Consider the following 24337-nt stretch of genomic DNA (forward strand, 5'->3'; position numbering starts at 1 on the left):
CGGACGTCTCCGAAATTGAATCGGACGAGGAAAATCCCCGCGGAGCAGATTGGCTGCGCTCATCCCGGGCAGCGATCTGGCGTCGTGCCCGATCTCGTCAGTCTTTCAGGATTCGTACGTGCAGGTGAGTAGCGATTGTACTCTGGAGACCAATCTCCTGAAAACCTAGATCTCGGCTCGAACAATCTTTGCCTATTCCCTAAACGGGAGGGCCGGAATGTTTGCTGAACGTCTTTCGCTTTGAATATAATTCCTCGCTGGTGATGACGTTAGAGGTTATGTTTCTTAGCGGGCTGTCTAAGCTCGTCTGGCTATCTCTGACGATCTTCGTGCTACCGCGAGCCGGACCCCTACCCGTAGACAGGGGATTGGATCAAGAGGGGGCTGGGGAATCAGAGGAGGGCAGGGTCGATCCAGGCCAGGGGGGAGGTTGCTTGGATGCCCCTTCCCTCTCTGTTCGACGACTGACTGTTCACCCCCGTCCAGATCTTCTCCTCATGATTACAGCAGCGCCCGAAGGTTCTTGGAGGGGACTTGAGCGAAAGTTCAAACGTCCATTCGTGACGTCGGCCATTTCGCGGACTTCTAGGCTCTGATTGTGGGAGGCTTCGCGACCGTGATATTCAGTACAGTAGAGTTTGCAATGTGCAAGTATATTAGCTCTTGAGAGTTTCGGTCGTCTTCAGCGGGGAACGTCTGTGCGGAGTTGAACCAGACGAGAATGCGAGGACGAAGTTCGCGCTCTTCGAGCCTATTCCTCAAAGAACGAGCAAAAGACTTGGACCTGGTCTGAACATCTGCTGCGTGAGGGGCCACCGACTAGTCGTCGCAGTCTCTTTTTCTTTATTCGTCGTCGTAGTCAACGTCTCTAACGTCGGGGCGAAAGGTCTGTTTGCTGCTTGGCTGACTGTCTGGGGCTGAATGTTCGTATCGCTCGACACGGCTCTCGTGTTTGGATCCCAGACTCTACATTTCGCTGCGACGATGTCGTTGTTCTCATAGAAACTGAGGAACGACGCTAACTTGCCCTGATACGTCGCCCCTTGACATATCCTTATCGATCGTTCCGAAAAGGTTATGACGACGACCCCAATATACTTCAGTGGAAGAGAAAAGAAATGGAACCGTATCCCAATGACTGTCGTATTGATTCCTTATCTAGGTCTGCCGTATATTTCGGTCGCACCATTGAACTCGACAGAAGAAACATCTCGTAGCGCCATCAGATTTTTCCAGAGGGCACTCGATTCAGAACTTCGCGAAACTCATTTCCTCTCGGTCCAGAATATTCTCGCGAGTCAGAGGAGGACCGTCGAGCCCTGGATATTCCTACGCGGTCAGCAAGCAGCGAGCAGCCTCACCGAAGGCCACCGTTGAGAACGCGTGCCGGATTTCTCTGCGCATCCACATTTTCTTTCATGTGCATCCACATTACGTTTGCAGCTGCTCCTGAGCACACTCCCGAAGACATCTTCGTCGTGACAGCTGCCTCGACCGAGGGCTTTTAAAGCGAATAGCGCTGTGAGTACTTGCTACTCGTTGACCAGGCTCGCTCCGAATATACTCCCATCTCGTGTCGGTGAGGTTTTTCGCGATCTCCGGCACCATCACGATCCAGCATGCAGCAGGAAGAGAAAATGCGCCAAATAATATTGGTGCGATTTAAATGTTCCTCCTGCCTCGGACTCAATGATCGCCCTCGAACCCTCGGCAGGGAATTCTCTGAAGCAAGGACACTCGTCGCGAGACATGATCTACTACCTGAAGTTGTATTCCTTGAAGTCAGGTGAACATCGCGCTCGTATGTAAGAGATACAGCTGATCGGATTCACCTGCCGCCGCCGTTGAAGATAGCCGTTGACCGCAGTCGTTCTCGGAAGACTGTAGGAGGCCGCCCTCGTTTGTTAGCTCGCTTTCGTTTTTCCGTTTATTTAATGATCAGGCGAGGACCGGCACGCGTAGACGTACGACGACATGCCACCACTCCTCGAGAGGAAAGAAACTCCGAGCGCGGCGCGCTGCCGCACGCGTCTCGGCTTCGAAAAACGTATAGCGAAGAACGCTGGCCGTTTTTACGACGAACCGTTAAAAGTTTCGTGGAGTTGGGTCGCGATTTGAAACGTCCGAAGATGGTACGACAGGAATCTTCGACTTATTGGAGTGGATCCGGAGGCTACCAATAAGTTCCGCTCGATTCCAATCGATACATTCGGGCTTCCCCTCTCTGGAGAACTCGAGTTGGCTCGATGCTGAATATTAGCTCAGTTTTCCTCTATGTGCTCTCCGAGGCTCCTCGCGTGTCCAGATTCCGAGATCATATAATCATCTTAGAAATTGGCCTGCTCCTTGATCTACCTCGGAGGTTCAAGTCCATGGAAACAGGATCTCTCCCATGCTCGTTCGAATGCCGTAGCCATTGTCGGTGAGGATCGACATCATGTTTAGGACCGCTGAAACCATATTTCCTTGATAATTCTCTGAGCTCAGATTGACTCCCAATCCCGAGAATTCTTGACGATTAAGCTGCATATACAATGCGAAAATAAATTCTAGAATCCCGAATTCTTCGTTCGTAATTCGCAGTGTCGAGTTTCCTCGACCTAATTTAGATGCGTGTCCCGCTGTGTGAGTAAGCTGAAGAGCTGAAGAGTGTCGTATATCAGACGGAAAATGAATGAGCGCTGGACTCTACGGCCTTTGCTGGCCATAGCGACAAGTACACACGGAGGTCATGTATCTCCTGAAATGAGCCGCCCTGTACGTTTCGGATGCGGATATGAACAAGAAGCTTAGTGCAGTCTCTGTGGGAGCAAAGCCCCAACGGCCCAATATTCCTGAAAGTGATTCGCTTCAAAGGCAAGTGATTTCGTCGGAGTTTTCCCCTCTGGGAGATCAGCGACCCTCTTGACCCGATTCTGATCGACCTCTTCCACGGAGTATTCTAGCAGGAGACTTCCCCGAGCGACCCGGGACGAGAGTCCTGGGCATTGCCCAGCTGAATCTGCTGGTTCCGCCTTCCCCTACTCCATCTCCAGAACTCTACTCGGGACAGTATATTTTAAGGTACATTGCATGGCTTCGGAGCCTATGTTCGACAAGAGAATCGTGGAAGACTGCATCAGTGAGCGGAGCAATCGATTTCTACAGTATATTCCAGGATCTGTCGCAGGCGAAGCAAATAGCTGATAAGCAGAGCTCATCATTCGCGTCCATAATTCATGATGAACATACAAACTGGCGATTGCATGGAATACACTGAACAACACGAAAATTTCCATTTCCATTCGTGGGTAGAGGGTGGATAGAGCGGGATGCATAATGTCTCATCAGAGCTGACGCGTAGGGGAGGCAGGACGCGGGAACCCATATCATCCCAAATGATATGATATCGAAAGACTCATATCATATCATATACATATAAGGCGTGCTAGCCATGAGAAACGGTAAAGCTAGTATATATGTTTATATACCTATACCTATACATCAAATCTGTATCATTCCTCAAAGTAAGTGCTCAAAGATAATAATCAGTCACTCTAGCATCGCTATCATGAGGTTCAACCGCGGAAAATGCTTCTTTTGAAGTCGGAAAGAGAAACTCATTTATTTAGAACTGACCAAACAGAAATATGTTTGTTCTCCTATATCCGTTCGTTTTAATTGTATACTATATGTACACACATACGTTAATCGTCTCTCTCGAAATCCACATCGTGATATCGGTCGATTTTCGAACGCGTGCGTCTCCTTCATAGTGCTGTGTTTCTTTGGAGTTGGATCATTGTATCGGTGACTAATTCGAAAATTCATAAAGAGGTTCCAGATCATAAACATTACGGCCCAAAATATCACGAATCATCGCGAAATTCCCGATCTTTGACTAAATCTGCACCGCAGGATCTATAAAGCTCACACGTTCGTGAGGTATTTTTCCAGCAGCTGAACGAGTCGTACGAGGAAAAGACTATTTCACACAATGCAAGGCGCTCGTCACTAATGGCTCTGTCCGATTCGTGCGATCGATCGAATGTCGACCTCATTCATCGTTTCAACCAAATATATATATAAAACTCTCCACAAAAGCTCGCACAAATCGCTCAATCCTCTCATAATGATAACATTAGCTTTCCGGGTCGCATTCATCTCTGATTCCTGAAGATATCAGAGCCCATGTGCGGGGACCGACATCCATTGTTTTTCCTCTCAAACCATTCGAGTCATCCCGCAAAATAGTCATTCGCTCTCGACTTTCAAACCGGATCTGAATCTCATTGGTTGTTACAGTATCCATGCGACCTTGGTTTTCCTCTTCTTTCAGAAGAAAGACTATTAGATATCATCAGCCTATAAGGATAAAATTCAAACGGAACCAACAGACTCAGAAGTGTCTTCTCCGAGAAAGCAAACCCTCTGAGGTGTCGTCCATCGAGTTCGGAAGAATTGACTGGGTTGCCCATCGTGATGGGGAACGTTTTCGCTCGAATCGGTAGGAACGTTGATTTCAGTCTTCTTTCTCGTCGGTGCTCGACGACTCATCTTCGCTTCGAAGATCTTTTATCTGGAAGAGGGAAAGCGTGTCAATTTCCGAGTTGATCAAAACATCCGCGGAGGGTCCCTCGTGAGGGTTGCCGGTCTCAAGCGCATATAACCGGAGCGCAGCATTCTCAATCCTCATGGGTCGCTGGACTCTACGCGACAAGATTGACAGAAACTTACACCCTGATTGCTCAAAGCCTGGATTACGACCTTGACTATGAACACGGTCCAGATTATGTGCAGCAGTTGAAGTGCGAGCAGAAGACTGTTGAAGATGTAGTAGGCAGAGAACATCTCGATGACAAAGGTCGCTTGATACGCCGTCGAATAGATGACTCGATAAGGATAGAGACCCAGCCGGGAAACCACCCATGCCAGGGTGAAGACGACGAATAAAGAGTCAGCTGCCTTTTGCATCTTGAGGTATTTGACAACTTTGGCCGCTTCAAGGGGTACATCAGCGAAGTCGTGCAGAATCATCACCTGATGGATACAGAAACAAGAAGGTGAGATTACTATCTGCTTTTCCCCAACACTCTGACAGGGAGGACTACGCGGGAAAATTATGACGGAATTCTTCTAGCGGAACAATCATTCCGAAATGACCCACCAATGTGCCAATTCTGGTGAGATTACAGGTCCACGAAAGGGTCAGAAGCAAGATGGTGACTATGTGGTGTACGAACATTTCCCAAAAGTCTTTTCGCTTGACGTCCATGAATTGAGAGAACATCAGCGATATGTAGAACCCTAGCTCAATCATATAGTACCACCGAACATCCGCGGTGGTATTGTGATGAGGGAAATTGTACCTGAAATCATTCAATTGCTTTTAAATTCGCTCGAAGCAGAGACCTGGATCTCGTATTCGTCCCGAAGGAGAATCTGAACGTTGGTGACGTGTAGCGACCTTTGGAATTCCTTTATTTGGATTGCCGTTCTCCATAGCGTCCGGCCATGGATCACCTACCAACAGTGCATCGTATCCCATAGCCACGGTTTATCAGAAAGGCACCACAAGCCGTAGCAAAAGACGGAGGCATAGAACGTGCCTCTCCACGCCGATTCCGCGAGTTTGTCTAAGGTTGAAGGCCTTTCACAACGTGTCCTTTGTCTCCACCATCTCTGGATCTCACGCTCCGAGCAGTCCAGCTGCTTGGCGATCCCAGTGACCTGGAATGAACAAAGAGGGTTTTCAAGCGCTCTTTCAATCGGATCCCCAAGATCGGGAGGTTTCGGGGGATATACTGTATACTCAACGATTCAATGCGGATACCGTCGCCCGCCTGCTGCCTGCCGTCTGAATTCATTACCGGAGCCATAATTCGCACTAATGCAATTCTTGTCTGATGTGGAGTGGCGCCGATCGAACTCATGCATGAATATGGGATAGCGCCCTTCGATGAACAAGGTCCCGTCATTGTGGCAATCTTTAGGAATTTGAGGTGAAACAAGAGGTAAAATCCGCCATTCCGCCAATTTCCCAGCGGGTACTCTATTATCCCAGCTGGATTCACAGCGCTGCCGAAGTTTCACTCAGATCCATTGGAGCGACGACGCTCCCGCTATCTAACAGTGAACAATGGCTGTCACCGACAAACAATTTGATTCGCTAGACACATTTCCGGACATCGTTTATTGGCATATTGCCTCTCTTCCGAATCCAGGTAGCTGTCGAAAGCTACTCGTCACTTACGGTAAGACTCCGTTCTTCAACTAGTCCGCTAGCATGAGCTGCGTTCGGCAGGGCATTACGGCAAGTGAGCCACGTCGTAGGAGAAAGCAAGGCGAGACTATCAAGATCGCCAGAATCTACGAAGTGCTCCGTTCTTCGACAATTTGACGAGATTTCTGACGAGACCTTTACGCAATCTTAGTCCGATCGCTTCCCACAGATTGGACGTGGAAGAAAAGTACCCGGAGGAACGTCGAACGATCTCGAGATCGCGATTTCTCTTCCGAGGTCAGCAGTTCCGAAGACGAATCGACCGGGTCTCGAGGAGCTCGGAACTTCATACCCGCGAGCAGGATACCAGAAATTATGACACGCCTGAGGGTATATTCTCATCAGCGTCCGTATTGACGCGGAAGCAGACGGCTACGTATCTTTGAGTTCGTGACTCAGAACGAAAAACGAGTTCCGCCCGCGGGCTCAGGAGAGCCTCTCGCTGTGGCCTTTGTTTTCGCCGAAACGTCGATCCGTCTCGAGACGCTGTCGTCGCTTGATTCCGCCAGGAGATAGTTTTTAAACGTCTGAAGCGCTCGTGGATCGATAGCGACAACAAGCGACAATTACTCGCACGTACTCGAGGGATGACTCGTTGCTTGCTCTCTGAAGATTACGATCCAGCTGAGATTAGAAATATACTCACAACTTCACGAGAAGCTTTATGACCGTGTTTGAGGAAAGCTTTCTCGAGGATTGGGTCTTTTGATAGTCCGAGCGTCGGTTTCTTTGGTCGTCCCTTCAAGCCATAGTGTCTGCCAAGGGGCATGAAGATCCATCTGAAATCGGAAAAAAACTCTTCCCGTCAGAGCAATTGATATGAGTGTTGCCAGATGGGCGGCACGCTGGGAGTTATTTCATTTGTGAATAGAGAGTAATCAGCACATGTCAAAATTGTCGAGAGCAGCGACAGCCATCAGCACACGGAGGGAGCAGTTCTGCGTGAGTTCTCGCGAAAGCCGGATTCAGTAATTCTCGAAACAGAATTAATGATTCCATCTGGTCTCCGAGCCCAGTCGTATGACCATTAAATAGTGACAATGTCGCGGGGATTATCTGACTGGGCACGCTGCACAAATCACGGATGTTCCCGAGTTTGTCTCCGCAAGCTTTTGGAGCTCCGAACAACTCCCCATTTCTGAGGGATGGGTCACGGGTCTTCACTAGCGGGGGATCGCGCTCGGAAAACTCCTCTTCCGAAGTCTGCTAGACGACGGAGGAATGGAGAACACCGACTTTTAAACCGTAACGAAAAAATTGGAGAGCGCTCGGTAGATTCCAGCCAATCGGGGAACCGTTCTCGGGAACGGCTCGTCGTCATAGGCCAAGGTCGATCGTATTTTGAAAAGTAAGCATCGATGAATTCCCGAAAACTTTAGAAATCCCTCATCCTTCTCCGCCTCTCATGAATTCCGGGCAATATTTTCTGCGAAGCGGCGCTCCCATCCTTGTCGGATTGCATAATTATTTCATTAACGCGTCGCTCGCTACCGTTCGACGGAACTTTTCCCGTTGTGGCTAACGACGACCAGAAGATGTTACATCAAACGAAAGGGAAACCGCGGACGCTTCACACGAGCGCCTCCGAAAACGAGCAAAAAAAAAATGTTGTTCTTCTCCCTGATTTTTCTACTCAACAAGCCACACGTTTATGACCCGTGGCGAAACGACAAAAGTTCCGTCTCGTCGGCGTCGATCTTTGCGAAACCACAGACGATTCGGAATCTTTTGTCGAATCTTGAGCAATACTTTAACGGAATCCTCGCATTAGACGAGCTTACGAATTTTGACAAATGCCAACGACAGAGCCTTGGTAGGAGTCATTCGGTCTTATTTCGGAAATCTTAACTAGCCTCTCGAAACAGGGCAGATTCTTTCGGAGAATCCTGCTAAGCTCCTCGCGGAACGTGCCCGAGGAATGGTATCGGATGTTTCTCGGCGAATGAAAGGTCGAGGGAAACGGTGAAGTGTTTTCGAAAAGTCCCTGAATGAGGAGATTGGAGTTTACATTAAAAAAGATATCCGTGTAAATACAGCGGACCTGAGTAAACATGCGCACCATTCCCAAGCAGGATGAAATCTCCCGAGAATACAAAACAAGTGCTGAATCTCATTCCGGCCGGCTGGCGGGGACAAATAGCGGAAATTCTGCTCGTTTATCGGTGAGAAGAGTCCAAGCAAACAATTTTTCCGTGGGTTCTCAAGTCTTCTTCTCTCGTTTCTTTCTGCTCTCGAGAATCCGCTTTCGGTGAGATGTCTCACGTTCACGCCTGCTGTCGACATAACAGCGTCGGAATTCGTCGTCGTTGTCGATCGGCGTATCACTACGTAAGGTAAGACCGTGCTTAAGATCATGAATTATGGATGGACTTCTGCCATTGATAAATCGTCTCGGCAAAGTGTCTGGATCCATCGGAGCCGACAGAACCCTTTGGATCCGTTCCAAGTAGGTGCATCGGTCCAGCACGATGAGTCCTTCCGGAGCAACCCGTGAGTGTTGCATTCTAGAGCTCGCAAGGGACTCGCAACGGATGAGCTTTTCGAATTAGCGTCATGGAATACTTTGGAGCTCGCATCGGCGGATATTGGGGATAGGAATCACATCAGTCGATCTGAAACATGCGGGGATCGACTTGTGATCACGTGTTACAGCGGTCACAATCGAATTCTGCACGGGCTCGAGCAGTACACGCAATATCGAACAGCAGTCATTCGTCTGGCACCAGGGCCGCATCGATTCGTAATACAACCTGTTGGTACGCGTACGATCGCTTGTACCCACGGCTGGTTGCCGTCCAATACATTTCGGTTCATTGAGAGCCGCCAGATATTCTGGAATTCGTAAATGTCTCTTGTTTCTGGGTCACTTCCACTTCACAGGAGAGGAGCGAGCATATCGCAAATCACGTTAGGGGAATTTTTTTGGTCGGAGCCCCGATATTGACCATGTCTGATCGAGTCTGGGAGAGGCTCATAAGAAAGAGTCGGGGTAGCATCTGAGGCTGAATCGGAGGACGATAATTATGAGCGTTCCAGGCTCTCCGGGAATGTCGATAGAGTAACAACGGCTGTAGCATCAGCGACTTAATATCTTGTTGGATCAATATTCGGTGAGCGAATTAGTTCTTCCGAGTGGGCCGGCCGTCGGTCCGGCTTTGCGTGAAGGCTCTCGCTCCATAGCAAACTCGGGATAGGACTTCAGGTTCATTTCATCGATGTATTGAATTATGGAGGGGCGTACCCGAATACTGCCTCGCTGGAGTTGCAAGAGCAGCATGTCAGGCAAGATTCACATCTGCAGCCGAAAAGAAGAAGCAGCTGGTTGCTCCGGAGAAAATGACCTTATCCAGAGAAGTCAGTCGCCGACGGCAAACATTTCATCCGATCGTCGGCTCGTTTCCGAAATGACCATGACATCAATACTTAAAGACACCAAAACAGAAACACCTCCCCCGGTACAAGCGACGTATCGCTTCAGTTCTACGGCTCTCGGCGTTTTTATCTATGAAGATAATCCCGAATGATCTGTCTTACGATGGATAAGTCGAGCGGGATCTAACAACAGCATTATTGTCGCTTCGTTCAAACTCTGCCGTAATGATCGAGTTTCGAGTCGAGTGGAACACTTCTTCGGCGTTTCATCTACGATCAGCTCCTTCCTAGATCCGAATAGAATTTCTCCGGTTGTCTGTGTTTACGAGCATCAAGTTCCTTCGCCTCAGATGACCGCTACGCCAGCTTCGCGCTCGTTTTGGGCGGGAAACTCTTCGGCGGACCGGCTCCGGCGCTTCTGCGATCGACACGCGCGGAGACATATCCCGTTGTTCGCTCTTTCGAAAAGAAGTTTCGAGCGGGCTCTCCTGCCCAAAACCTCTTGCCTGAAACTCCCGAACACAAGCGGGCGTGGGCGGTAGGCGGTAGCTCGGAAGTTTGTCATATTTTCCCAAGAACGCTCCGGCTACGAATGACGACGTCTCACGATACGAGAGTGGGTGTCAGAACAACAGACTTGGACCTTATAGTGGAGCATTGTTTCCCAATAGTCCGATTGAGCAGACTATCGTGTTCGGACTTGCCCTAGAAAGCGAAACTAGTGTTGAATAATTACCTTTCGAACGCCATTCTGACGAAGAATAAAACCACGGCGACGTAAATGGAGTCGTAGAGTTGTTCAATTTGGGCGTAGTTCACCTTGGAAGTGTCTCGGATGTGCGCCCAAGTGGTGCCGGGTGGGAGCCAGACGTCTTCGTTCCAAAACCATTGACTGAAGGCCGATAGCTTTTCCTTCAGCGCCATTTTCTGATTCAATTTGCACTGTCAACTTGCTAGGCAGCAGCGACCGGATCTTCAGCCGGAGAAATCGTCGAGAAGCTCTTCCAGGTCGAGAATCTCCAAGACGATGGCTAGGCGGGTGGACTCGTCGGTCGGCGGAACGCTTATGCGCTCTATTGACTGACTGGCTGGCTGGCTGACTGACTTACTAAATGACTGCGGGCTAGATTGACGTTCCACAGCCGACCGCACAGTCAGCAGCGGTGGGAAAACAGTTCGTATTCTCCCGTAATCCGAACTTCCTCGGCACGACACTCGGCTTATCCGGAACTTTGCACTGGAAACGCACACACACGCACACGACGGCGAGTAGAAGCAGACAGTGCTGACAGAGTGATGTACTCGATTCTCTCACTGGTCGAACAACTGACAGATATAGCGACAGGCAGCCAGGCGGACCGACTGATAAATCGCCGCCGCCGCCGCCGGACAGACTAATCGATCGACCAACACCGTGAAAACGATGCCCCGAGAGGATCAGCTGATTGTGACAGCAGCTGGCGAAACCTCGGCTTCCCGGTGTGCCGTTCGGTGCACAGCGTCCGCGGCGGAGTCTACGGTCAACCGAATGCGAAGGGTGCGTGCTGCTGATGGAGGGTCGCACGGCGCCTTCCTTTGGGTTTCTCTGCGGCTGCTGCCTTAACTGAGCGCTGTGGAGCCGCAGTGGAAAGTCGTTACAGCCGTGCTGGGAGAGGAGGACTGGCGCCAAAGTTTCAAAAGGGAGATCCGCTCCCAAGACAGTACGGGACTACCCGTCGAGCTCCTCGTCTCGCTGAGAGGGAATTTTTCCGCGGCCGTGGACTCATTCCGATGGAGATTTCCTCCACGTGTTTCGGGTATTTCGGCCGACTTGACATCATCGAATTAACATGGAATCGAGCTCCGGGGGAAGCGTTCGAACGTGGCTGGATTTATGTTGGTCCGTTGCCGCTTGGACCGAACGGCTCTCTTCGGGGGTCTGACACGTTCGGGTGGAGTTCTAATCACCCTGGGTGGGGTTCCCAGTCGCGGCCGAGAGTGATTCTCAATTCTATTTTCAAAGAGGGAATATTCAGACGTTTTTTGTCTTCTGCTACAGGTCCGCGGCTGAATGCGCCAAGGCGCCTCCACGATTATTAATAATCGATACCTGTAAGAAAATTGCGTCTTGGCCTGGTGCCACAACTGTGCTCACAACTCACAACTCTCGGAGCAGTCGCGTTTCTGCAATCAGATCGGGCTTTCGTGACGATTTCTGAGGTGAGGACTCTCGAACTTAGAAGCGATTCCGGAAGTTGCTCTGGTGATCGATTCATCCTCCTCGGGACCGAACGAGGGACATGAATGCTGAGCACGTACGGAGCTCATGTTTCATTCTCAATGTACGTCAGCAACACGATCACGGATAGTTGCCTGTGATTGGCCTGATTTCCGGTGTGAATGGACCGGGAAATCGTAAAATTCAGTAAATCATGTATTAAAGCCTCGGAAGCCCCCCGAAAAATGCTGTGCTCGGCAAAATCGGAGCCATATACCCCGGGGAGCAGATGATAAGCCTCAGCGAGGGGCACGCCTGGCTCAGCTGGTGCAACGCAAGGGGGAACCCATCGACCCAGTCCAGTCCCCACCCCACCTTCCGATCGAAATTCAATCTTCGCTGAGCAGTCTGCAACACCGGGCGGCGAGACTTCAAGATCTCAATCGTTACTGTGAGAGCGTGAAACTAATTAATGACCTCCCTTATCTGATACGTGGATCTAAGAGAAATCCGCTTCCGAGTCCTCTTTGGGGCTTCTTTCCAGTAGGGAAACGTGTGCTCGGGTGGCGTCTCCTGCAATCGTTGATTTTCCGTCCAAGATAAAACCTGGTGGCGGAAGGGATCCCGAGATTGAAATCGAGCTAAAAAGATGAAATCTCGCGATCGCGGACGAGGTCAAGGAAACGGAATCTCCGGATAGGGATCAAGGTCAAGGAGATAGAATCTCGGAATAAAGACGAGCCCCAGGAATCGTGAGAGCCTCTTCCACTCCGAAAATCTCTCTGATACTGCTCGAACTCACGGGCTGAGCGTCGGGATTGGGAACAGGAGCTCAGCTTGAGAAAACCAAGGGCAGACGTCTAAGCAATGTCTGGTGCTCATTTCTTCGTTTCTTTGACGTTCCACCGGTGGCCGTGTACCCAAGCTGCTGACTCGCTATCAGCCATGAGATCCGGCCGTTCTTGGATACCTACGGAACAATTGTCTTCAGGCTAGAAAATCGACGAGATGTGGCAGGGAGACACGAAATCGGCTCGGATTGAATGACGAAAATGCTAAAGGCCGCCGCTCCGGTTTTTCTCGCCGCTATGCATTGATACAGGAACACATGTTTTTCTTGTGAGCGCAACAGGATCGGCTGACGTTCAACCTGGGATTCACAATTCAGCAAGAAGAGATACCGACTCGAGACTATGGTCAGAGCTCGATTGGATAAACGCCCAGTTAAGCAAAGATTTCAATTGGTAAATGAGCACCAGTTTAGCGAACATTTCGATTTGGTGAAGCATCGTCCTGGCCCCGACCGTCGGGGGCGCGATTGTGGATACTCTCGAAATAGTAAACCGCTCGCGATGGTGAACATATTCAAGAGTCATCAGCGTGTTTACTGTCATCGCTGTTTTGACCGTATATCAATTCATGGCGACCGAACGTATCCCGTTCGAACGTATTCATGGCGACCGAACGTATGTCCATACGTTCTGAATTAGCTGAGCAGATGCCAAAGTGCTCTGTGTAGTACCCTCAGCTGCAACGGACGGAAAGCTTCCCTTGATTAAAAATCAACAATCGCGTGTCAGAGGCTGCTCTGATGATATTCAGCACGTGCATCACACAGTGTTGGCAAGTGTTCCGGAAGCGGCCCGGGGAGCCCTTAGCGGAGTCTGTGAAGAAATCGCGATCGATTCCGATGTATTCACGGGGTGGATCTCGCGAATCTTCGCGGACGATTTTTGCCGAGCTCGAGGTTTCATATTGTCGGGTTCAGAGGTCCACCGGGTTTTCCCGGACAACCCCCGATTACTCCCGGTTGGAGCTGCCATCGTGGAGTTCTCAGACGGAGGCATCGGCCCGTTGGTCCTCGGAGCTCGCAGAGTGGGGCTGGAACGAAGAGTGGACTGATCGGGGACTCGCGTTTTTCGTGTCAGCCCCCAGGTCCTACGCGCAATGTTTCAATCAGTTATAGAGGCAGCATCGATTCCGACGGTATCCGAGAACCTATGATTCCTGAAAGCCATCATGCTCTGAAACTTTGTCTGAAACTCGCTGACTGCGATCATCTCAGAGTGTCACCCAAGCGCATACCGGTCTTGGTGAATCTGTGCCACTCGGGCCTTTTCGACATATTTGACTCACAAACTTTTCGTTTCCGAGCAGAATCTCTTCCTCTCGTACCGTGTACTCATTCCCTCTCTTTCGAGGGCTATCCTTCCATTTCCCAACACTTCCTCGCGGCGCGCGGCGTTGCTCTCAGGTAACCGTTCCTTGACTTCTTGTTGACTCTGCCTCAGAGACCCTTCTGCGTTCTTGATAACACTACGAGGACAAAGAAATTGCGCCATTACTGCTCGCTGCACCCAGCAACATGTTTTCCCATAATTAATCCGCACTCATTTGTAAATAATCGACATATGTCCGAAAGTATCTGTTGTGAAATTAGCAAACATACAAACAAACATCACCATTCGTCTTGTCTCTCAGCTCATCCTCCTCTCAGAGGCCGAGATCGCCCTCAGAACAGAGGGCATGCGATCAATCATTTTACGCCTCTCAGAGGAGAGGAAAGGAGTTCCTGGGGGAGGGCGCCGAGGAAGCTACGCATCGCAAGCCTGCCGAAACTTTCCGGTGCCTGCCTATATTAAGACATCGGCCTCATAGAGCCTCATTATCTCGAGTCCTTGCCTCCACCCTATCAACATCATTGACATTGACCCGTGTAGAAGGTCGACGATTCAATCAAGCAGGATTTTGGAGACAGAGGCTCTCCCCCTCATTTTCTGTCGTTCTGGGCGGATGTAGAACACTCCTCAATCCGTGCCGTGCGCTTATGAAAGACCCGAATGTGATTTCCAGCCCCGCTTCCTGAGCACTAACTGGAACAAAAGCTCCCAGCCCCGATGACCGGGGCCAGCATGACTTCCTTCCGCGCCCCGCCGTCCTCCGGCCAGAGCGAGACGATCTCTGGGGCCCGGAGCGCGGAACCCGGGCACCGGACCGCAAGTTTAGACTCCGACTGACAGAATTCCTAGGACTCGCCCGGGACACCATCGGGTCCCCGGAAGACACATACCTCTGATACTGATAGTCGCCAGAAAGATTCATGGGGTTCCTCTGGTAATAATAAGCTGGTTTCGTGAAGCAATTCTCCGCACGATATAAGGTCGAAACGCTCAATATGATGGTGGGAGCTGTCTGTCGGCGATTCTGTGAGGAGGATTCGCTCATCATACTTCCTGGTGACCGCCTCTGATCCAGCGATTGTTTTGCTTCCCTTACTCACAGGACGATCAACGCCGAGACGACTTGAGCATTCAATCGTTTCTGGCCGGCGCGGCGTCTGAGATCATTTCGCGCTTCGAGTGAATTGACGGCAGCGCTCGATGGTCCGCACAGAATAGTTTGCCGAGCAAAATCGATCACACTCAGCTGCATCTAGGGTCGAGTATGACGAAACGATTCACTTTCGGCGGACTCGGAAGGGACAATCCATTATTTAAATATAATATATGGAAGACGCTCCATCATAGACGTAGCGACAAAAATCGAAACGCTCCTGCGAGAACACGTGTTTATCCCGTCATCCTGACGTAGAAGGAACCTCCACGAATATTTTTATACATTTGGCAGATCACGTTCGGTCACGCTGCAACGACCTCCGATCGGTGAGCTGTCATTTTAGAGCTGGCGTGCCGGAATCTGCTACAGCCCTCCCTCCTGGCAACGTTGCATTTTGCCGGAGGATGAACTCTATACCTCAGACTGCTTACAAATTTTGTTTCTCAGAGATAGAGACCATCTCGGCGACGAATTTGTGGCTTCCGTTTCATTGTGCTTTCGGGGCAGTGTTCTCGAGGTGGACGATTTTAGTTTCGAGGATCGCGAACTCTGGTAGGTGGTTGGCCTCCGTTTCAATTGACGCAGCACCTCGGGATTCCCGAAGCAATACAGGAACGATACTACGCATCCCTACCGAAAGAGGAAGCTTAGTTTCTAAGCTCGATAAGTCGTAGCAGCTCAGGATCCCAGGGAATATACAATTGTCATTTACTCCGTGAAAGCAATCCCACCTGGAAGGATGTGAAGAGCTGGTCCACGTAGAACCAGACGATTTCCACTCTCGGTGACAAGAAGTTCGCTAAGAGACTCATGGCGAGCAGCACCAGGTAGTGGGACGCCAGCAAAGGTATCAAAATCAAGGACGCTCGGAACCACTCCCTGTACAGTCGCATCGAGTCGGTACACATATTGATGGGCAAAGAGTTAGGAGGACAACATCCGGTATTCATTTCCGGATAACGGAGTGGGAGGGACGATTCTCACAGAGAATCTGTGAGAATCTGTGGGCGCTTACCGATACGTGTGCCTTCTATTCTGAGGCTGAATTTCCGGTCTCCGAACACGTCGCCAGAGCGTGAAAGTTATGCCAAGGAACAAACAAAAGTTCAAGAGGATCGCTATGGACATCGGCACTTGCAGAACCAACAGAATGTAGATTGACTCATTAGTTGTCCAACACCTACCGATGAGAGAAAAATATCTCCTGAGAGATTCAGTCCACGATAATCCAGGTACCTACGACGGATAAACCGGATCTTCCAGCATCAATCACTTAGCACAACTATTATTGTCATACTAACAGTCGGTTTTCCAGAAAATAACGGAGGAGTGCCCATGGGATCACGAAGAGCAAGGGACTCACTGGAAGTTTCAGATGACTCATGAAGAGACTCATCCCCACAGAGTTCGAATGCTTCACCCCAAAACACGATACATACGATGATTCCCGAGTTACAGATTCGGCGGGAAGGGAATTGCATTCGAGATATGACAAAAAAATTAACTCACTCCAGGCAGCAATCACGGCTCTCGAACTCAGGGATGCTTTGCAGGAACTCGAATGGATGGCGCGAAAGACCAATCTGTGAAGGTAGATCCCCTCTGCAAGTATCCATGAATGGTTGGCCAGAAGCGTATATTGGAGGAGCACTAAAAAAGTTTTGCACCAGATGCACTGAAATAAATGATACATATTCGTTATTACATCTTTCGCTTCATCTCTGTGAAATGTCGATCGGACTCAGAATATTGAGTGGGCAATCGATGAAATCATGATTCTCATCGCAATATAGGAAATTGGATTTTCTTGACTTGCTTCTTGGTTTGCTTGCAGTTCCTTCCGGAAACCGACTCCAGAAATGAAGAAGTAGTCTTTGGCAAGAATTATGACCGCCCGGAAAATGTACGATAAAAAGAGTTGGCAATGGAGCTTGTTTCTCGCGCATCGGAGCCTCCTGAACGATAGGAGAAATGGGAAACTTTAGCAATGCTTCCAACGGCAAACTCTGTCATCGAATGCAGAGTAGTGGCAGAGGAGGGTATTGGGAGAAGCACCAGAGAACTGAATACTCTAGGGGAAGGATCGAGAATTTGGGAACGCACCGAAAACTGGAGAGAATAATCAGCGCCGAGAGAAGTAGCAGGAAAGACGTCGAATATCCCAATCGACTGATGACTTTCACCAACGGAATGTGAGTCTATCGGAGAGACGAGAGGGTCGGGAAAAATTCTGCTACCTCGGGAAGAACTCAGGTCATATGCAGTTGATGCTCCATAATACCTGGTAAAGTTTTATGAGACTGAGCTGTCGTTGCTTAGAGGCGAAACATCGTGAGAAATCGCTGTAGCTGGCGTTGGGGGATGTCCCGTGCGAGTTCTGTCCATTTGGAACGCACAACCGGATCACGTCCTCTATTAGATGATGAGTTGACAATGATTACGATGTGACCGAGACCGCGATGATACATAACGATGACAGATCGACTCCGGCAACTCACGTGTAGTGTCGAGATTATTGAGAAGGTCCGGGCATTTCTGAGAGCTCACCCCGCTCTTCATGGGCTCCCAGCACAGCAATCCGTCCCAGACTCGAGGACACCAGTCGTCAGTGTTGCCGACTATGGTCGTGAATTAGAATTTGGTGATCAGTCGTGATTCGTGATCATATCTAGGTCTCGTTGTGCTCTGGACATTAGATAGGGTGGAAATGTCTCACCAGCAGTATTCTGAGCGAGCTCAAGCTCTCTCAGGGTCTCGCATTCTCGCATTCGATCGAATAGGTGTCTCTTGAACATGTTTCCAGTTCCGCTATGCGGGTCGATCACCTGTTGGAAGCGTGTCCTCGTATTCTTGCTAATGGAATGGGATCTGAAGCCAGGACTTCTTCTCGTAACGATTTGTGTAACGGTAGCCAGACCGGTCGCGTCAGGAAGAGTATCATGTACAGGAAGTATTATTTGAGCGTGAAGGAGGAGGAAAGCTATCATCACTGGCTGTCTGCCGCTCCGAAGGAGGAATTATTTCTGCATCTCGGATGCGTACGCTTATGGCGGCTGGCATCGCTCATGAGGAGGTTGCCTCCACTCTCGAGCGCAATGGCGATCCCCTGCTGGAGAGAATTCACTCATTCTAGGAGTAATTACAAACTTTTTGGTATTGGCACTCGCGGCGCTAAAGAGGGCATCCCTTCTCTAGATTGCCCTAAGTTCGTTCTCGCCCTCTATGTTATTACATTGGGCCATTCGCTCCCCGAGAGGTTCTCCTGTGAAGACCAGATCAACACGCACACCTGGTCGGTAAACATGTGCTAATATCGACTCCGGCTTGCGGGGATGCACAGATGAAGGCGGAGTCCTCCGAAGCCTGGACAGGTTTCTCGACGATTCCTTTTCTCTTTATCTTGCGAGGAAGAGGGCGAATGTAGATGCGAACCAGCTCCCCAGAGAATGCTTCGAGTTGCTTCTTCATGGATGGAATCCTGAATATTACGCTGCGTGGAGAGCGTTGCCAACCGGACGCGGAATTGAGGAACGCTGACGAACTCAAGTCGAGCATTAAGCAGGGCGTTATTTCGCTGTCTTGAATTGCGTGCTCGTCGTTTCCGACTAATAATTCGGAGAACGTCTGAAACCCGACTCCCATGTCGGTCACCCGGATGTATCAGTGAAGAAAAGGGCTAAAAGCAACTAGGCAAACTCCGGCGTATGTTTGTAGATGCCCGTCGAAAAAGCTGGATGTGCGTGGATGGATGCACTGCTAATCATTTGAAGTGTTGAGGAGCTTCGGAGGTATGATCTGATTGACAGACAAGGTCAGAATGTCCGCTTTGAGGCCTGATTGACTTGCCCCTCGCCCCTCCCCGAATGAAGAAAGGCTCATTGACGCTGCATCCTGAGCATGTGCGTGTTTTATGCGAACATGCGAACGATGCTGAGGCAGAAGACTCGAATCTCTCGGAATGCCAATGCTGGGAGCATGTCCGACTTCGTCGAGATTCGGAATCTGGAGGCTATTACCATGAGCTCTCGGGGCTCCTCGGGCATCTCTGCTCATGCTCTCACGGTAAATGAACGTATGTCAGGTGCTCGCTCCATCGATGGATCTCATTCGGCGATGTGTGAGGATAAGCGAAAGGGAAAATATCAACGATCTTACCACGTTTTCGAGGAAGTCCATGATTGGACCAATGGAACGGCACTTTCCTCGTGGGCGAACTATCGAAACTCAATACGCGGTCACGCGAACGGAAAGCCTTCATGTCGTATCGTCGCAAACGGCCACAGGGGAATCCGGAGCAGCACGAAATCCATGGAGTCGCGTTCACGGTTCGTGATTGATTCCAGAGCGACGAATGCTTTGAAGCCCAGAAGGCTTGTACCGAAGTTGCCGATGAGAAAAGCCCTTTCCCTCGGAGGCTACGGGACCTTTCCCTAGCAAATCTCGCGTCAAAAAATCTCATCATGATATCGGTCCGACCCAGATGACGGGAATACCTCGGAACAATCTGCAAGTACATGAAGTCTTTTTCGAGACGGCCGCTATCGATGTCAAAGTCTATCAATTTAGAGGCCGCTCCGCTTCCCGGGAACGATCATTCGATTCGATTACACCAGCCTCCGAAACTCGCTCGCATTTCCCGGCATCATGTCTCGCTGAATTCGGGAATGCTCTGGGGGGGAATTGTTCCCAAGGACCTGGGAGAGTTATTTCATTGAGGACGGAGCTGATGTCATAGTATCTTGGGACTGGGGAGCACTCTAGCTCGCGGAAAACTCCCCGCGACAGCTCTTCTCAGAAGCAGGGTGTCTGCTCGGAGCTCTGACCTCCGAGAGATCATGGAGAAGTTAAGGCTTTCTGGGGTTGAGGCTTTCAACCAAGGAGCGAAGTCGCTGTGCTGGATGTCCCCTGAATTCGGCCGAAACAAGAGAGATCATCGACGTATCCCATCAAAGGCAAACTCACCGACGTCATCGGTCGGCGGATCTCAGTGGGAGGCTGCAGGAAATGTTGTCAGCTGGGAATGGTGTCAAAGCCGGACATGTCATCATTGCCGCGGAGAAGCCTCCCCCAACACCGTCTTCCTCAGGCTGCTTGCAGTTTTCAGTCAACCATTCAACGAAGGAGAGGCTTGAGTGAGCTCGGTGTGACGGTCTTATCCCCCAGCCAGCATGCAGCCGAACCGAGAAAGCGCGAAAAGTTTTGAAGAGATCCCTCGCGTTACCGGTCTGCCCTTCGTCGGAACTTTGTTCTGGTACCTACCGTACATTGGTGCGCGAACTCTAACGTTGCCTGACCTGATGAATGAGTCTCCGAAGGGATGATCCCTTCCTTCTCGAGCCGCCGACGAAACAAACTTTTTTGTCCACGTTCTTCGCCAGGTGTCTACAACCCCTTCAAATTGCATATCGCCAACGAGCGGAAACTACAGAACTACGGACCAATCGTCAGAGAAACCATTATGGGACGGACGTATGTGCTCGTTTACGACCCGGAGGATATCGCTCGAGTTTTCAAAAGTGAATCCAAGTATCCGTACCGGGAAACCCTTCTGTCCCTGAAGGAATATCGTGTCCGCAAACATTCGACAACGTGTGATCCGAACGCTGGGTTGATTGTCACGTAGGTTCCGAAAAACTACTCGAGAGGGACATCCATTTTTCATATCTGTTTGGAAAAACGGCGTTGTCTGTTGCAGCTTCCATTATTCAAGTACGCCGGCCTAGGCCGTGTAAGAAGCAGTGGTCATCGGGAAGAGACGCACTTTAATGAGTTTTGCCGATTTCTTCTCGTATAGATCTATCATGCCTTGGTGACTACTTTAGGACGCTTCCAGGCAAGGCCAAAATTGGCTGAACTGTCGCTCGGTCCTCAACGCTCCGCTCCTGAAATCTGTGTTCATTTCTCCTCATGTGAACACCATGGACGATTTGGCGCTGGGAGTTGTGAAATTATTAGAAGCTCATCCTGAAGAGGACGACGTTCATGAAACGATGTACCTATGGGCTCTCGAGAGTGAGTTGTCATCTCCTTTACGATTCAGATCGAATATTCGAGGTTCAATCATGCGTCTCTTAATTAATCACAAGGGGGGGCGACCTGTGCCACCTGTTGGGAAATCAATGGTCAAATCTAGCCTTAAGTTATTGCGGAGCGGGTCGATTCCGCAATGCGTGGGACTCGTTCCATCCGCCTGGAAGGTTTCACTGCCGAGGAATAATCTGGACAGGGGCGTTGGGCGGAGGAGCTCTTTGCGTGGTCGCACGACAATAGAAATCATCCCAATATCGCATTCCAGATGCTACACGGATCCTCCTCGGCAAACAGCTGGGCGCCCTCGAATCATCACCGTCGCGAGAATGCCAAGAGACGGTTGCGGCTATCCGCAGCGCCAGTCACGCTGTTGGAAGGCTAGAGTTTCCCTATCCTCCTCTGTGGCGTTGGATCGCGACTCACAACTGGAATGAGTTCGAACGAAACGAGGATCTGTTCAGAGAGTGAGTGGAACTCGGATGGATTTGTCGAGACGAGTCGGCTAATGATGCAATCAGCCTCACGCCATCGTCGCTCGTCCAACGAATAGATTTGAATAGCAGCGGAACGCTTTTCAGTTTCATCGTTGACTGCGTTGAGGAACGTCTCTCGAGGCCAGAAAATACACCATCGTCTTGCGATCTGCTTTCGCACATCATCCGGGAGGAACAGATGAAACCGGCGGAGTTAATTACCTCGCTAACGGACCTTGTGTTCGCGGCCGTGGATACCGTTAGTGACATTAACCGATAAATCGATTCTTCGGAGAAACGCTCGAATCGGGAAGACGATCTCTTGCTCCGTCGCCGCTTTTCCGGCGGAAGGGTTCTCTGGAATATTCGCGAGCCATACTCGATTTCCCTGGAGCAGGAGGGAGTCAGACCACAGGTGGAATATGAACCGGTCTGAATTCGAGAACCGAGAATTCTGCTGAAGCTGTTGTGCAATTTTCCGTTACAGACTGCGTTCGCGGCGAGTTTCGCCATGCATTTCCTCGCATTGAACCCCAGAGTGCAGGAGAAAGCCCGTCAGGAGGCTGTCGAATTCGAACACCTGGATCTACACCAGTGCAAGCGGCTCTCCTATTTGCAAGCAGTGATTAAAGAAACGCTCCGTTTGCGTCCAGTAGTTCCTGGAGTTTTCAGGATAAGCAGTCGCGACCTGACATTGAGTGGCTTCAAGGTTCCAGCCGGGGTAAGCGCCCTCAGGGAGAAAGTCTTTCCGATCGTTCTTCCCTTGAACCGATTCTAGCTGCGTCATTTGCCGGGCAACCCATTCAAATGATGATTTCCGGGGGGTATTACGTCAATGGGAAATAATGGAGAGGGTATAGCTCCCGGGTTCTCTCGGGTGGTGCACAGACATTCGAGTAGATCTGCAATCTCCGATTGCTCCACGTGTATGTCACCAGATTGGAAAGCGGAGCGACGCAACGTCTTCCTCGAGAGTAAGCCTCCAGCCGGAGCGCTAGGCAGTCCAGTCGACCGTTTCAATGGTGCACTGCCTCCATCAAATCAGCTGCTACGATTTGATGCCTCTCAGTCGCTCGTCTGATTGAGGACATTGCGAAACGAGATGGGGGAACGTAACCTTCCGGGCTGTGGGGACGGCCTGAGTCGACTGTTTCTTTGTCGTTCTCGCGGTCGCTTGCAGTCTTAACCCCGGTGACCGTTGGAGTCAGCTTGTCAGATATCAGAAGCGCTCGCCGAGGTGGCGGACGACGGGTATGTTCCTGCTCGAGGTTTTCCTTCAGCCAAATCCAGAAGGAATATGAGCGGATTTCGATTGATGTTTGTTCAGGGTGGAGCCTACCTGAATAAATCTCTCGGATTTCTCTGCACGGCACTCGTGGAATTCTCTCCGATGCGAGTCCGAACGTCGAATCCGGTTATCCGCGGTCAGAGCCGCTCCGAGCCTGTCTGCGTTTCGGAAAGCCTATTCGCGGAAGAAGACCTTCGGCTGAGAGCTCCCGCGAGACACAAAAGGAGCTCAGACCCTGAACGGTGGGCAGCTCGATAAAGACGAATTTATTCGACTATATCAGGCCGGCCTCCAAGTCATTTGCATGAAAGACGCATACACATTGCAACACTCCAGATTTCAATGAATTCACTGACGAAAAGTTGAGCATGCACGAGAGCATGCAATATCTTGACCTCTCCGCTAGAGGGTCCATTTGAACTTTTCTTGGGAGGCTCCCGATGGACGCGAATGTGCATCTCCATGAATCGTAGGAAAAGCGTCATAGCACGCTGTTGCACGACGATCGACTTCGGAAAAAAAAGTGAAAAGGATGGGATAGTCAATGAGCGAAGCTTCGAATCGAGTGCCTCTGGGCTACCACCCGGCTCGCGAATCTATAGCAGGGGTTGACGTATATTATCATCCTCGCAGACAAAAATCTTCACTCAGAACCACGTCGCATGCTTGTCGGAGACTAACTTCCCACGAGCGAGGGAGTTCCTGCCCGAAAGGTGGGCGATGCCCACATCTCCCTCGGCGGAATTCGCTTCACTCCCGTTCGGATCCGGAAAAAGAGCGTGCATCGGCCGTCGCTTAGCTGAAACGACCTTACTGGTGTTCCTGGTCAGGGTGAGTTTTCGGATATTCCCTGGAGAAATGCCAGGTGGCTCCACGGAAAGATTCCGTATCGCGTTTGACAGCTTTCCTCTATCGTATAGCTGCTGCAGACCCACGTTCTGGACACCGATGACAAAGAAATCGATATCGTCACCAGTGTGGTCAGCTCACCGGAAAATCCGATCCGTATCAAATTCAGACCGCTCCAATGAAACAGAGATCCAAAACGAGGTTTCTCACACGGCAGGGCGCTAACGCACGTCGAAACCCTAGTCGGAGACCTCTCCTACAACATCGGAATTCCAGCTGATTCAAAAACGAGAATGATATCGTATGTCGATTCGGCTAGGGTCCAGAATATGAGTGGAATCAATTTGACTTCGAAGGAGCGTGAGTGACCATACTGTCGCCTTACTCACTGGAGATGTTTCGCTGAGGGGGAAGTCTCGATGACGCAAACGGAACACCGCAGAGCGAGCGCTCTTTCGGAGAAGATACTGAGAAGCAGCCGACATCAAAATAAAATCATATTCCGAAACTTTGCCTGCCGCTCGAGAAGC

At 50.4% G+C, this 24337-nt stretch overlaps 3 protein-coding genes across 3 annotated transcripts; 1 reads left to right on the plus strand and 2 right to left on the minus strand.

Annotated features, from left to right (window-relative positions):
* Positions 1 to 3585: 3585 nt before the first annotated feature.
* schlank (ceramide synthase schlank) lies at positions 3586 to 11211 on the minus strand. Its single transcript, XM_003744979.2, has 6 exons — positions 10371 to 11211; positions 6909 to 7041; positions 5507 to 5709; positions 5147 to 5348; positions 4717 to 5019; positions 3586 to 4558 (listed from the first exon to the last, which is right to left on the minus strand). The coding sequence occupies exons 1-6, from the start codon at positions 10556 to 10558 to the stop codon at positions 4502 to 4504; spliced, it is 1086 nt and encodes a 361-aa protein (XP_003745027.1). The 5' UTR covers positions 10559 to 11211; the 3' UTR covers positions 3586 to 4501.
* Positions 11212 to 15578: 4367 nt separating this feature from the next.
* On the minus strand, positions 15579 to 17962 carry LOC114828308 (secretin receptor). The gene is made up of 10 exons (XM_029111931.1): positions 17884 to 17962; positions 17666 to 17785; positions 17449 to 17579; positions 17271 to 17365; positions 16984 to 17122; positions 16677 to 16842; positions 16469 to 16529; positions 16183 to 16347; positions 15899 to 16046; positions 15579 to 15797 (listed from the first exon to the last, which is right to left on the minus strand). Exons 1-10 carry the CDS (start codon positions 17960 to 17962, stop codon positions 15579 to 15581), a joined length of 1323 nt encoding a protein of 440 aa, XP_028967764.1.
* A 2373-nt stretch (positions 17963 to 20335) lies between these two features.
* LOC100901411 (cytochrome P450 302a1, mitochondrial-like) lies at positions 20336 to 23989 on the plus strand. Its single transcript, XM_003745022.1, has 8 exons — positions 20336 to 20435; positions 20546 to 20786; positions 21001 to 21179; positions 21463 to 21661; positions 21776 to 21929; positions 22158 to 22391; positions 23592 to 23789; positions 23879 to 23989. The coding sequence occupies exons 1-8, from the start codon at positions 20336 to 20338 to the stop codon at positions 23987 to 23989; spliced, it is 1416 nt and encodes a 471-aa protein (XP_003745070.1).
* The last annotated feature ends 348 nt before the right edge of the window (positions 23990 to 24337 follow it).

This window comes from Galendromus occidentalis, unplaced genomic scaffold (assembly GCF_000255335.2).
Source record: "Galendromus occidentalis unplaced genomic scaffold, Mocc_1.1 scf7180000077476, whole genome shotgun sequence".
In the NCBI taxonomy this organism is placed as follows: Eukaryota; Metazoa; Arthropoda; class Arachnida; order Mesostigmata; family Phytoseiidae; genus Galendromus; species Galendromus occidentalis.

What these genes read in the sequence shown, in the direction of transcription:
- schlank (XM_003744979.2), bottom strand. Translation starts at nt 10,558, where the DNA reads ATGGCGCTGAAGGAAAAGCTATCGGCCTTCAGTCAATGGTTTTGGAAC. An exon ending in GTCAGAATGGCGTTCGAAAG is followed by an intron (nt 7,042 to 10,370) that starts GTAATTATTCAA and finishes TTCCGATTTCAG; the next exon opens with ATGGATCTTCATGCCCCTTG. An exon ending in ATAAAGCTTCTCGTGAAGTT is followed by an intron (nt 5,710 to 6,908) that starts GTGAGTATATTT and finishes TGTTCATTCCAG; the next exon opens with GTCACTGGGATCGCCAAGCA.
- LOC114828308 (XM_029111931.1), bottom strand. Translation starts at nt 17,962, where the DNA reads ATGTTCAAGAGACACCTATTCGATCGAATGCGAGAATGCGAGACCCTG. An exon ending in TATTTTCTGGAAAACCGACT is followed by an intron (nt 16,348 to 16,468) that starts GTTAGTATGACA and finishes TCTCATCGGTAG; the next exon opens with GTGTTGGACAACTAATGAGT. An exon ending in AATAGAAGGCACACGTATCG is followed by an intron (nt 16,047 to 16,182) that starts GTAAGCGCCCAC and finishes GCGACTGTACAG; the next exon opens with GGAGTGGTTCCGAGCGTCCT.
- LOC100901411 (XM_003745022.1), top strand. Translation starts at nt 20,336, where the DNA reads ATGCAGCCGAACCGAGAAAGCGCGAAAAGTTTTGAAGAGATCCCTCGC. An exon ending in GTACCTATGGGCTCTCGAGA is followed by an intron (nt 21,180 to 21,462) that starts GTGAGTTGTCAT and finishes ATCGCATTCCAG; the next exon opens with ATGCTACACGGATCCTCCTC. An exon ending in TGTTCGCGGCCGTGGATACC is followed by an intron (nt 21,930 to 22,157) that starts GTTAGTGACATT and finishes TTTCCGTTACAG; the next exon opens with ACTGCGTTCGCGGCGAGTTT.